Raw genomic sequence first — 14813 nt, 5'->3', positions numbered from 1 at the left:
ATATATATACATATATACAGTGTATATATATATATATATATATATATATCATATGTATGTATATGACATAATAATACATGGTGTAGCATAGCTCTCAACACTGTATTTACCTTTCTTTGATGATTTATATATATAATTTAACAGTGTTAACGGCTATCTTGATTTATATTATTGACAGCGAGAGGTCGCAGGTTCGAGTCCCGCCAGAGGCATTTTATTACACAATTTCTTTATTCATTTATTTACAGGACTACATTCGTTGAGAGCTACGCTACACGATGTATTATTATGTCCTTTATTCGAACACTGTATTTACCTTTCTTTGATGATTTATATATATAATTTAACAGTGTTAACGGCTATCTTGATTTATATTATAAAATATATATATATACATATATATATATATATATATATATTACTGTATATATATGTATTATATATATAATACATATATATAATACTTATATATATACATATATACAGTGTATATATATATATATATATATATCATATGTATGTATATGACATAATAATACATGGTGTAGCATAGCTCTCAACGAATGTAGTCCTGTAAAATATATGAATAAAGAAATTGTAGAATAAAATGCTTCTGACGGTTCTCAAACTTGCGTCCTCTCGATGTCAAGGCGAGCGTTACAACCATTAGACCACGGAGACCATGAAATATAATTCATTTATCATCCTATCTAGGCTGGAAAATGGCCAGGGAAGGAGGCTTTTTATTTTTTATTTTTGCTAAAGCCCAATATTACCCTTGAGTTGTTTGCTGGTGCATTAATATTCAAAGTGAAATACATGATTGTACGAAAGCCCATTAGTGCCAATAAAGTATATGTTCAGTAATCCGTAATAACGAATTACTAATTCGTAATAACGAATTAGTAATCCGTAATAACGAATTAACTAATTCGTTATTACGGATTATTAATCTTGCATATATAAGAGCGCTTAATAAATATTCAAATTATTATTATTATTATTATTATTATTATTATTATTATTATTGTGAACATTTTGCGGGGACCAAGGTTTCTCTGCTGATTTGGCATCACTAGTGTATAAATAAAAAATTGAGCGGGAGGGGGGTACCTCGAGAAAAAGGGCGGAACATGTTTTTAGCAGCCGTTTTTAATATGGCTGCCAAAATTCAGATATTGGTTCATAACTTTACTTCTAATCAATGAAAAAACGTAAGTCTGTTGTCTAACTATATGTTATTGGGGTCACTGAATTCAATGAGACATGTTTCAAAAACCTATGATGGCAGCCATTTTAAAATTGAAGATGGCTGCTGTCATTGTCGAAAATTAAATGTTCCACAGTATAATTCCATTTCTTCTCGTTGAAAAATCGTAAAATTGATGTTTAACCTGTGTTATTGGGCTTTCTGAGTCGAATAATCATAGTTTCTTTAAGCTAGGATGGCAGCCATTTGAAATTCAAGATGGCTGCCACATAAATCGTCGAAAAGCAAATATTTTGGTATATAATTCCAATTCTCTTCGATCAAAAATGGTAAATTTGGTGTATAATCATATATTAATCGGCTATCTGAGTCCAATGGACATAGTTTCAAAAATATAGGATGTCAGCCATTTTGAAATTGAAGATGGCCACCACAAAAATCGTTGAAAATATTGGTATATATCCACTTCTCCACGATAAAAAATGGTAAATTTGGTGTGCAATCATATGTTATTGGGCTCTCTGAGTCTAATAAACATAGTTTCAAAAAGGTAGGATGTCAGGCAATTTGAAATTCAAAATGGCCGCCACAAAAATCGTCAAAATTCAAATATTTTGGTATAATAATTCCACTTCTCCTCGATCAGAAATGGTAAGCCTAAAGTTGTCAAAGCAGATGTTATTTAGCCATCCTAGTCCAATAAACATAGTTTCAAAAAGCTATTTTCCAATAAAAAGTAAAATTTTTTTTAAAAATGAAATATTAGGGCAGCCATCTTGAATTTCAAAATGGCTGTCATCCTACCATTTTGAAAAATTCTCACTGAATTAAGTGACCCCAATAACATATAGTTAGACACCAGAGAGGTGGAATTATATACCAAAATATTTAATTTTCAACGATTTTTGTGGTGGTCATCTTGAATATCCAAATGACTGACATCCTCGATATTTGAATGTCCATGGACTGAGAGAGCCGATTAATGTATACGATATTTTGCGAGTCCTGCATTCTGAAGCTTGATTTGAAATTATGATTTATTATATTGTGGCGGTTGATAGCCTATTTTTGTTCTACAGTGTTTTCTTTCAAAAAACTGTGTCTTGTTGCTCTACACAGGGCAATATTCTACTTTTTTTACATGCTAAGAAATTCACATTATATAAATGCATTTTTTGGGTTTGTACCGGGGTCAACAATGCAAGAAGCAGGAACGTTACCGCTCGTTCAATCTCAAATAATGTAAAAGAATACGTTAGGCACAATTATTTAAGAAAAAAAACCCCGTACACATCAATTCATGTTCTTTCGTCAATAATTGTTATTTTCTTTACAACTTGAACATTGTATAACATACATAACACATACAAGTGTATCGTTCAATTGTCAACGTTTCGTCTCCAAAAATGATCAAAACTAATTAATTTAACATAATACAGAAATATAAAGTGTACTACTTTCAACAATGTCACATTACTAATCCGTAATAACGAATTAGTAATTCCTTATTACGGATTACTAATTCGAGATTACGGATTAGTAATCCGTAATAACGAATTAGTAATTCGTAATTACGGATTAGTAATCCGTAATAACGAATTAGTTAATTCGTAATTACTGAACATATACTTTATTGGCACTAATGGGCTTTCGTATGATTGAGATAATACAAGCAATATACTAAATATTTATTTGTTTGTACTTTATCAATACGAATCAAGAGCTAAAGGTCTGATAACAGTGCATTACAAGACGTCTGGACAGAGCCCCTAAACATAAACCTTTCGAGTGTGCGGTTGCGGCATGATCTGATGCAACTTCCAGTAGCAGATGGTAACCGTTTAATACATAAATAAAGAGTGTTTTAAGTTACTTTTCACACTCTCTCGCATATAGGATACAAGAAACATGTCAGGCGTAACTGATGCAACAGCTAAAATGAGTTTAGGTGAGTAGAATGTCATACGTGCACCCCTCCTATCTTGTAGGCCCGGTCGATGTTTTTTTAATGGCAGCTAGCTAGGCCCAACACGCCTTTATTCACCTGGCTGGAGATTGTCCCTGACTATTATAACAAAGCTATAGTAGCAGTAGTACAGTACTGTAGATAGTAGTAGAGATTAACAATCATAGAAAAAGCCGTAGTCAAATCCGGGATAAGAGCACTGTTTTTATTTAGCTGTGTAGTGAATGCCCTTGATGGAGGTAGGCTCTAGCCCTGAATTTATTTTGTAATTTGAATTTTATATATTATAAATTCCATGATATAACATTTTCTTTTTTTGTATGTTATCTTATTAGGGCAAATAGAAAAATTTATTAGATTATCACTCCCGCCCGCATCAAAAATTCGGGAAATATTGATGCGGGAATTTAAAAAAAAAAAATTTTCTGCATTAATTATTTCAACAGCATAAAAATAACAATGCAATTTTGTGACTTCAAATACTTTTTTTTTGAAAACTTTAAAATTGAAACAGTTTTTATACAATATTTACTCATGACAGACCAAATATAAACAGTCCCTCCGTCTTCGATAAAAACAAAAGCGAAATAATCTATTGTTCCGATTTAAAAAAAAACCGCCCTCCCTCATCAATTTTTTTTAAAAAAAGAGTGATAATCTAATAATTTTTTCTATGTGCCCTTAATAAATAATATTGCATTGGTTCTAAGATATGATCATGATATGATTATGGCAATGTGTATTAGACATTGTGTATTTCGCTGGTGTGAGTCAGGGCCCCTGGCGCTCTGACGATCTCAGCATTTTTAAGCTGTTTTAAAACAATTTCATGTTTGTTGACAATACCGGGTGGGTACAGTACAAAACAAAAATATTTTTAATAAAGCCACATACAATTTGAGTTTCAATGTACATTACGTTTAATTTGAGCACCCAAACTATGTACACAAATATTTTATTACTTAAACAAACAAAACATGAATAGTCATACTGATCAATTTTTAGTAACGCGTCTGTGAAGAATTAAGTATTCACAAAAATACTGTCTAATGACTAAATTTACTGCATGACCGTTTTTATATTTTTAATAAAACCAATTCCTTTTAATTTTAAATACATTTTCCCCTGAATTCGTAATAAATTTATTATCAGGCATAGACCTGTGCTAAATGCATGACAAGTTTCTGATCACGCATGTTTTTCTGCAAAATGCGTGTTGCATCCAAAATCACTTTGAAATGGACACGATGCGAGACAGTTGGTAACTATTTTCAGTTGAAGAGGCCTAGACCATTCAGACTTGCCAAAATTCCCTTTCACAGTTTCCTACCTGATAGTTATAGTAATTGCCACCATATAAAAGTCACATATGAAATGTTGACCTTAGTTTCTAAAACTGTGAATGTGATGTAGCCACCATGTAATCTGTAATAATTGTTGAGATATATTTTATATCATTTCAGAAGAAAAGTCACCAATGTACATCTCAGACAAAGAGGGGAGCGATGAAGCAGGGGATGGCTCTGAACAGAAACCTTTCAAAACGCTAATACAGGTGACGTTGGAATTATCTAATTTTACTTCAGTAATGATAAGATATTATTTTGTTATTATTTTAAAATGAGTAACTTGCACATACTGTACAGAATGTTGAACAAATCATTACTATTTACCCACTTGGAAAGGAGATTATATTTTTTGCATTACTCTAGCTAATCTGATGGTCAAATCTGAGTCAATAACATTGCACATTATATTACTACTGTATTGGCAAATATGTACCCATTTTGTCCAAATATGTGGATTTGTAATGTGTTGAAATTGACGTCAGAAACCGTAACGGCATGGTCTTATTATAGAAATGGATTTATCCGGATGATTATGTTCATTTCAAATGACTGCAGTGGCGATTAAGGCTCTCTACTTGAAGTCCAGGGTTTTAGTTTAGGAGCAAACTTAATTGTTGAAAGCTACTGCCCCACCAGCTTTTGCGATTTTTATGCATATGGTGTGTGGTGCATGCTCAATTAAATAATCTTATCAAAATTTTCTTTTACAATAAAATTATTGTATGCCCATATATAGTCATGATGCTGTGTCATGATGACCATATTTAGGCATGTCACATGTTTTTGTTAAATAACATTTGGTAGTCTGGACAAGGCTTTAGACATTATATGATATACAGTAGTACATGTGATCAACATATTATATGATATACAGTAGTACATGTGATCAACATATTATATGATATACAGTAGTACATGTGATCAACATATTATATGATATACAGTAGATGTGATCAACATATTATATGATATACAGTAGTACATGTGATCAACATATTATATGATATACAGTAGTACATGTGATCAACATATTATATGATATACAGTAGTACATGTGATCAACATATTATGATATACAGTAGTACATGTGATCAACATATTATATGATATACAGTAGTACATGTGATCAACATATTATATGATATACAGTAGTACATGTGATCAACATATTATATGATATACAGTAGTACATGTGATCAACATATTATGATATGCAGTAGTACAGTACATGTGATCAACATATTATATGATATACAGTAGCACATGTGATCAACATATTATTTAAGTATTATTATATAGAAATAAATATCACACACAGATTAAAACATAATTAAATTTATAGCAATCATACAATGATTTCCTTGACAGGCAATGAGAGCATCAGGCGAACCGTTTCCCAAGTTTCTGGTGGCTTCTTCAAAAGAAGGACAGGTAAGTTGTACAATAAAATGTTATAATTTGTTAAAAATATTCAAAATACTTTATAAACATTGATGATATCTCTAATGCAATTCACTTTTTTATAATGTAAATATAAAAGAGTAATTGTTTATTTTACTATATATATTTTTATTTAACATTTTGCCAAATATATATTAAATAATTACATGGTTTGAGGTAGTGATTCCATTTAAGACTGAACCAAGGCCCTTTATGTCTATATATGCACTTACCCATTTTTACCACAATCTTTCATTTTTCTAAAGCAAAGTGAATTCAATACGAACAGTTTGTTTAATTTTAGAAGAAAAAGATTTCAGAAGAGAAAGTTGTTTTGTAATTAAACTAAATTGTAATTTAGCCACTAATTTCTTAATGATTTTTTAGAAATGGGAAGATGTTTCTCAAGCTCAACGAAAGAAGGTTGGAAAAATTTATGCTGCAGAGCAACGAAAACAGGCTGACAGGGAAAAGAAAGAAGTAAGTTTTTTTGATGATGCAATAAATAGATTAAAAGTACAATTGAAAAGTATGTATCACTTCTATCTAATCAGACTAAACTAATATTTATTCACTTGGTAAATATATTGTATTGTTTGCATAGATGATGCAATTTGATGATGCAATATATAGATTAATGATACAATCTAAAAGTTATTATGTTATACAGTACATTCCCAAGTAGGTCATGACAAGATGTTAATATTTTCATCAGGATACATAGCATTGCTGCAGGCTTGATACATTATCAGCTTTTCTACCGCATTAAATATTAAATTTTGTGTTTAGGCAGAAAAAGCAGAGCAACGGGAACGTAATCTAGAAGAAGCAAGGAAGGTGACAATTGAAGAAGACCCCAGCTTACCCAAAGCTGAACTGGTAAATATATCCAAGCAATTGAAAGACCTCAAGGCTGTATGGATAGGTAAACTAAGAAATAAAAAATATTTTAAGAGCTAGGATGCTTGAAGGAAGACCAGTTGCTGTTTCCACTGCTACATTAGCAGAAGAATACTACTTGTTGCCATCAATTATAATATAGATTGGTGGTAAGAGTTCACCTTCAAATCATAGAGCTCAAAGTGCAGTACCTGTACCTTGTAATTAGGCTAACATACTAACCTTACATATTAATAATCATGATTGATCGGTTAATTCTAGAATACGCTTTTGATCTGTGAGAAAGCTCTCGTAAAATCTACCTTACTCCTAGAGTCAACTAATACAAGCTGACCATTAAGTTAGAGTGTTTGACCAGTGTCCCTGTATGGGCAGTTTGTCTACAAATACTATGTTAATTGATAGCATATAATTTCAAACTGTCCAGTAAGCAGAGTTAAAAAGCTGCTTTAATTGTGTGCAACACCAAGCCACGCCAACCCATCAATTTTAATGTCTTGTTTCTAGTATCTGATTTGTATCTACCTGAAGGCAATCAACTTGGGCCCGTTCATGCTTATGTTATTACCCGTTGAATGTTAGCGGGAATATAATTCAAAGGTAGTATGAATGGGGGTAATTAAAAAAAACATCTGGCCGAAAAGCAGGTTAGCCAACCCACCAAACTGGCCGGTTAAAAGTTGCCCGAGGCGAATCCTCGTGACCTCGGTGATGGCATTAATGACTTTTACAGGCCTAGGCCTACTGACGAGGGATGTCCAAAATAGGCCTACCTCATGCTGCGAGTGCAATAAGGGCCCTCCCAAGCATTATTCCTATTCCTTTTCTCTCAATTCTCCAAAGAGTCAACACGTGCATTGCTCCTACACCGCAAAATTATATTTTATTGAACTTTATTTACTCGGGACTTCGCTATTCCCCTAAAATGAATCGGAAAAAACGTCTGGACAGAAGAGGCAACATTCGCCCTGATAAGTGTGTGGGGGGGGAGGGGTCTACCCAGATACAAGAAGGTTTTGATGGGACAAGGAGGAACGCACAAACCTACGGGCTGATAATTACAAAGATGGAAGAGCTGGGCTTTGGCTTTAATGTTCATAACAAAATTAGCGAGTGACCTTCTAACTACACACTGAATTTACAAAGCATGAACGAGGGTTGGTCGTAGGGCCGCAGGCGACTCGCTGGCTTCATACCCGTTAAATGTGAAGGCGAGTTGCGTATGAACGCAGGCGGCTAAGTATCTCTCAGCATCAGTTTGCTGAATACATATTTTTTTTTAACTAACATCATCTCAGATTTTAGATTAGAAATATGCTATTGTAAGTTTTAATGGCAATAAAGAAGTATGGGTTTAAAGGCAGGCTCTGGAGGAAAAACATTTTTGATATGTTGTAGAACTGATTTTTCGAAGGCACAGGAAGGATGTTTGGCAAACAACTTTGGAATGGATAATGAGATAAATGAGTATTTAAAAACTTGGGTGGAGGGGGTAAATATTTCGAAAAGGGTGGTTAAATATTTAAAAATTTGTTTAACAAATGTTTGAGGTTTTCAAGAATAAAATAAATCAGTATTGTACTCCCCTTTTAAAATATTCTTCTCAAATTATATTTCTACAGATTAAAATTCGCAATGCAGCAGACAAGAGGGATGTTCGCATCAAAGTAAATGGATGGGTACATAGGCTACGAAGACAAGGTATGAGGGTTTAGTATGCTGTATACTCTCATGGTTCTAATAATTAAACATTGATAGAACATTAAATATATAATCATCATCTGGTTGATCTTGTGAACGGAATAAATTCATGGCATCACAATTGATTCTACATTTTATCTGGTGGCAAGAGCACATGCAGTGTCTGCACTTGGTGGATAAATGGTCCAATAAATTTAAAGGAGATTTAAAGTCAGGCTCCGGAGGAAAAGAAATTTTTGATATGTTGTAGAACTGATTTTTCTAAGACAGAAAAAGATGTTTGACGAAAAACTGAGCAACGGTGAATGAGATACAGATTTTTGAATATTTAAAAACTGGGGGAAAAGGTGTAAAAATGGGTGGTTACGCCCCTTTTTCCCCCAGTTTTTAAATATTCAAAAATCTGTAGCTCGTTCACTGTTCCCCAGTTTTTGGTCAAACAACTTTTTTCTGTCTTGGAAAAATCAGTTCTACAACATATCAAAAAATTGTTTTCCTCCGGAGTCTGACTTTAATAATTTTCCAAGTAGAATGTGCATGTCCATTGAAAACTCTTACTTTTAGAAAGTTCATCATTCAGGTTTATGCATATATTTCTTATTTTATTGATTTTGTAATTTCTCCGCAGGAAAATCCTTGATGTTCCTTGTGTTGCGTGATGGCACCGGATTTCTACAATGTGTCCTTAATGATAAACTAGTGAGTGTAAATCAAAGTATTATAATTCTAAACCTCTGTTCATGTTTAAATGTTTTTTATATACATTCTGTATTCTTTTTGTTTTCAGTGTCAAACTTACAATGCTTTGATACTTGCCACAGAGAGCACTGTGACCCTGTATGGCGTAATTAAACCCGTCCCAGAAGGCAAAGAGGTTAGTAAAGTTAATATACATAAGCACTGCTATATAGGAAGAGGGTGATCATCATAATCATCTTTGTCATTGTCATCATCATCATCATCTATATCATCATCTTTTACATTAACCTATCTTCATAATCACATTTTCTTTATTGTCATCATCCCATCTTCATGATCATTTTTATAATCCCTATTGTGGTTACACCACCACCAACATTCTCCCCGTCAATATCATCTTCATTATCATAATCATCACCACCGACACCACCTTCTTCATTGTCATTGTCACTCTCCTCATCATCACCTTCACGATCACATCAGTATAATTTTATAAGAGGGGCGGGCGCAAAAAAGTTTTTGTTTTTGTTTTTGTTTTTTCTTCTGTCACCAAAATTTTCAAATGGTATTCATCAGACTGAATAAAAATAACACATAATCAATATTTTGTAATGAATTTAGGCCTAGAATAGCAATACCTTACATCAGACACCAAACTTAGGGAGAAAAATAAAGATGACTTAAGTTTGTAAACAATAAATCGAAAATTTTTTTTTATAAAAGCTGCCCCTAATAAAATACCTTCATCAACATATTTTGTAATATAAATATGGTGATTTTTATGGTGATCTTTGATAATGATTTTAACAAATTTTTACATTTAGTCTATTATAATTTTCACTTGCTATTTTTGTTACCATTAAATTATTTATTAATATCTATTTGCTAGGCACCAGGAGGTCATGAGTTGGACTGCGACTATTGGGAGCTAGTTGGAGCATCACCTGCTGGTGGAGTTGATAACCTTGTCAATGAAGTAAGTTGTCATCCTTTTGGTTATCATAAAGTGTCTGAAACAATTTTAGTATAATAATAATAATTATTATTATAAAACTGCATAATGTTAAGTTGCGTTTATATCTATCAATAGTTTATGTACACACCATAATTATATTTTAATCTCTCTACTTTGTTATAACTTGATCCATAACTTTTCTTAATATTTTTTAGGAATCGCATATTGATGTTCAGTTAGATAATCGTCACATGATGCTTCGTGGAGAAACAGTAAGTTCATTGGTTGTCTGAATATTTTAGTCTAATATTGATAACCTTAGAAAGTTCATTGATCATACAGTTGCAAAGTGACAATTTAGCAAGTCCTGTGTCAGAGCAGTTAAATCAGGGCACCATAACTCTAAGCCTTTTCACTCATGATTTGAGTGGTAGGATCCAGTCATCTCTGATGAGGACCATAAACTTTAGGCCCAGTGTACATAAACTAAATCATGTGCACTTGAAAGAACACAGGACATCCTTGAGAAGAGCAGGGGTTACCCCTGGTGGGCTGGTTGAGTGAAAGTTGTTGAGTTAGTGAAAAAACTCAAACACAGGCATATTTTTTATAAATTGAACGTATTCTATTAGAAAATAAGCAATTAAAATAGTTGTGTATCATAACTATGTGGAAATTATTATACGAAGGTTAGATTAATTAATGCACAAATAAATTTCCTAAAGGCCGGAATGAAAAATAAGTGCATGGTTGAGGATAGAGAAATAACATTGGGAGTTGTCAGTGAGGGATTCAAAGGGTCCAGCCAGCCCGGGCCCCACTAAATTTTTCGAAATAAAAAAAATTTAGAAAAAAGAAAATTCTACTCAAATTTTGAGTCTGCCATTTCCAGCCATCTAAAGGTGCTATAATCATAAATTTTCTTACTCCATCCCCAACCATGGTGGGGCTGAGATAGTGTAGACCCTTCATCTGTGAAGTCCCTCTCTGGGCTGGCCCCTCTATTTCAAATTTTTGGATTCGTCACTGATTGCAGTGATGATATCACAATTAACTTATAAGTATTATTGTTGCTTGCATGAGTTATGATCACTAGTATTTGTCATGAATTTCATTTCTTAGCTTTCCAAGATAATGAAAGTGAGATCAAGTCTAACAGCTTGGTAAGGAACAATGTTAACTTTGTAACCATTTTGTTCAATTGTTTTAGGCATTCTTTAATTAGCTGAGGAAATAGTAAAACAGTGGAACAGTAACAGTAATTTTATTCATCAAACATTGATAAAATCAAATATCATCAAACAAGCAAACAATATAACAGTTAAGTATTGTTAGTATAATTAGAACAAATGAATACTATACAAATGAATGTAATATAGTAAAAGGAGTTGTTGACATTTACAAGATGTTTTGCTTATAATTTCCAATTACTTTAGTTTCCGTCAGCACTACTTTGATAAAGGATATTATGAGGTGAGTTCTAATAATATGTATAATTATTAAAATAATACTTTGTTTATATTATTTAAGAGTAAATAAGTTTATTGCGTTACAAAATAAAGTCATAAACATTAACTATAAAGTCATCAATTGACAAATACTGTTCAGTTCATATAATATGGTAACATTTTCCACTTAGTGGACTTGGAATTGTCTTGTTTTATTTTGCAAAATTCATCAATATTATAACATAAAGCTTACACAAAACTTGAAATTCAAAGCATTATGAAAATTATAATAATAAACCTATTATTATTAATATTAATTGCTTATTGGACTGTTTATGCTTTGTTTATGCAAGTTTTTTCCATAAATTTTTGAGGGCTCTTAACTCCCTTATGTGCTAATTTGAGGACAGTATCAAGGCTATCAACCCTTGGGCACATAGACTTATATGCCTATTGGTAGTATATTTTAATACTAAATACAGTCTTTTTATCTTGAAGGTTTGTCCGCCAACTCTTGTGCAAACCCAAGTTGAAGGTGGTTCAACACTGTTTAAACTCAAATACTTTGGAGAAGAGGTACGGTAATGTTTAATGATTATGTTGATTTTATGTATACAGCACATTTTGCAATCTAAAGAATTATATTTAATCCGAATCCTTATTTTTGAATTGCACAATGTGGGATGAATAAATGTAATTTTTATTGTGTTGTAAATAGGGTAAATATTTAATTTTTATGTGCATACATATCATCATTATCATTGTTGTCATCCTTATCATCATCAACATCCAGGTACAGATTCAGAGATGTCCAAAAAGTGGGGGGAGGGGGGTCGAAAGTGGGGCTGATAGAGATAACACTACTCTAGGGTCCCCACAAAATTTTTGTTTCGTAGATGCCCGACAATAACATCTGAGGCGTTTTGGGCGATCAATTATTATTATTTTTTTTTTTTTTCTGTTTTTTTGATTGGGGGGGGGGGGGTTCCTTCTACATTTCATCGTCATCATCATCATCATCATCATCATATCAGTGTATTCATCATCATGTTTGTAGAAGAATAGATACTGTAATTAAATCTAATTTTATGTTCTATTTAGGCCTACTTGACACAATCTTCTCAACTGTACCTTGAGACGGCTATACCATCATTAGGAGATGTCTTCTGTTTGGCTCAATCATATCGTGCGGAACAGTCGCGTACACGCCGTCATTTGTCCGAGTAAGTGATGTATTGGACACACACAATGTTAGTGTCAACACAGTGTATTTTCAGAATAATTAAAAACAATACTATACTAAAATTCACAAGTTAGTGCACAATCCCACACTCAAACTGCACATTAATAAATTTATAAAACTACCTGTATGTGTCTTTGTAATATACTTTGTGCCAATACCACTATATCTGGAAAATAGCCAGGGCTACAACTTCAAATTCCGTAACTTAAGAATTTTCTTATGTAGTTATCTTTTATTGAGGTAATTGATTTGCATGTAATCCAGTTTATATTTGTTTGTGTCATGAATAATTGAAAGAAATTATCTTCAATATTGAATACTTTTTGTGTCTTTTGATCACATATTTTAAATTGGTGTATTAAGAGCATGATTGTTATTAGTATCCCAACAAATCTCTGTGTTTTTTTAGGTACACCCATGTTGAAGCGGAGTGTCCGTTTATTACATTTGATGACCTGCTTGATCGTATTGAGGATCTCGTCTGCGATGTAGCTGAGCGAGTGATGAAGACACCGGAAGCCGAGTACATTAAAGAATTACACCCGGTATCAATTTATCTGTTGGTTTTTATGTAAATTTTGAAAAAATATAGATACAATAGTGGTTATAGTGATGGTGTTGATATTGTTGATCATAATAATGACAAATAATGATAATAACTAATAATATTAATATCAGTGAAGATTACATTAAGGTAAGATAATTGGATAATTTAAGAATCAAAGACACTGTAGGCAATATTTGAAGGAAATTCTGGTTGCTATTTTCTATATTGTCTGAAATAACTTCAGAATTACCTAGTTGCAATAGGTACATGTGTATTAGGTTCGCATATGAAAATGATAGTTGCTAGTACATGTGTTGACAATTGAAATTCCTCTATTTACAGAATTTTGTTGTTCCTAAACGTCCATTTAAACGTATGGACTATGCAGATGCAATTAAGTACTTGAAAGAAAACGATATCAAAAAGGAAGATGGAACATTCTACGAGTTTGGAGAGGTAAGCTTAAAAAATATTATTGTTTTGTGAAGGTGTGGTCATGGGCTCAGGTACCAAGAGACACTTATGTACCCTGTTACTTTACTATGCCTTTTAAATTAGACATGTTGGCAATTCTTTTGCTTACTTTACTTACTAATTAGGCTTAGCTACGGCCTAGTCCGTGCTAGGTGTATAAACTGGTTTAGAACACTAAACACTGGAAATTACACTCTTCAAGAATTTAATGGCAAGAGAGGATTGAGCTAGTAATGAATAAATAAAACGGCTCACTGCATTAAAATAAATCACAACAGACAGCTTAATAAGAACAGTATGCTTTTTTTCTTTTTAAAAAAAATCGACTGTTTGTTCATTGATAACATCAATGACATAATTTCTTTGTAAACTTAAGGATTTTTTAAATCAATTTTTTAATAGAAAGACGGGAGAATATGTTGTCTCCATCAGGTATTCAAATGAAACATATGTTATAAATTATTCATTTTGATTTGCTTCTCCGTTTAGGATATACCTGAGATGCCTGAACGTAAGATGACTGATAAAATTAATGAGGTTAGTGTTTGAGAATTATTATCAACAATTGTATAAAAACTTAATTTGTTCTCAACTTGCTTTTGTTTTGCTTTTGTTTCATGGTAATTTGATATTTATTGTACCAAAATGTTTAAATGTTTTTGTATTACAATTAAATTTTCAATATATTAAACAGTAAATGATAAATCATTTTTAAAATTATTTGCAGCCTATACTGTTGTGTCGATTCCCTGCCCCTATCAAGTCTTTTTACATGCAGAAGTGTCCTGAGGACAAAAGGGTGACTGAATCGGTAAGTAACACTTACAAAGACAATAGATACCCAGATATGCACATACACAGGGAAAGATGCCTACATACAA

At 32.4% G+C, this 14813-nt stretch overlaps 1 protein-coding gene across 1 annotated transcript in view; it reads left to right on the top strand.

Moving 5' to 3' along the window:
- The first annotated feature begins 2984 nt into the window (after positions 1-2984).
- The window catches only part of LOC117101214 (asparagine--tRNA ligase, cytoplasmic-like), a 15452-nt gene continuing 3623 nt past the window's right edge, over positions 2985-14813 (top strand). Inside the window, exons 1-18 of the mRNA XM_033241129.1 lie at positions 2985-3158; positions 4640-4731; positions 5894-5956; positions 6353-6445; positions 6755-6844; positions 8488-8566; positions 9195-9265; positions 9354-9440; positions 10155-10241; positions 10436-10492; positions 11343-11383; positions 11657-11693; positions 12167-12244; positions 12770-12891; positions 13321-13456; positions 13801-13914; positions 14422-14469; positions 14660-14743. Of these exons, the coding sequence (XP_033097020.1) occupies positions 3119-3158; positions 4640-4731; positions 5894-5956; positions 6353-6445; positions 6755-6844; positions 8488-8566; positions 9195-9265; positions 9354-9440; positions 10155-10241; positions 10436-10492; positions 11343-11383; positions 11657-11693; positions 12167-12244; positions 12770-12891; positions 13321-13456; positions 13801-13914; positions 14422-14469; positions 14660-14743 (1419 nt within the window). The 5' untranslated portion in view covers positions 2985-3118. The remainder of the gene's footprint in view (positions 3159-4639; positions 4732-5893; positions 5957-6352; positions 6446-6754; positions 6845-8487; positions 8567-9194; positions 9266-9353; positions 9441-10154; positions 10242-10435; positions 10493-11342; positions 11384-11656; positions 11694-12166; positions 12245-12769; positions 12892-13320; positions 13457-13800; positions 13915-14421; positions 14470-14659; positions 14744-14813) is intronic.

Source organism: Anneissia japonica, unplaced genomic scaffold (assembly GCF_011630105.1).
Source record: "Anneissia japonica isolate Jap-2015-1 unplaced genomic scaffold, ASM1163010v1 scaffold1946_len758022_cov188, whole genome shotgun sequence".
Classification (NCBI taxonomy): Eukaryota; Metazoa; Echinodermata; class Crinoidea; order Comatulida; family Comatulidae; genus Anneissia; species Anneissia japonica.
Note: the sequence above shows the minus strand (reverse complement) of the source record. Positions and strands in the feature narration are given on the sequence as shown.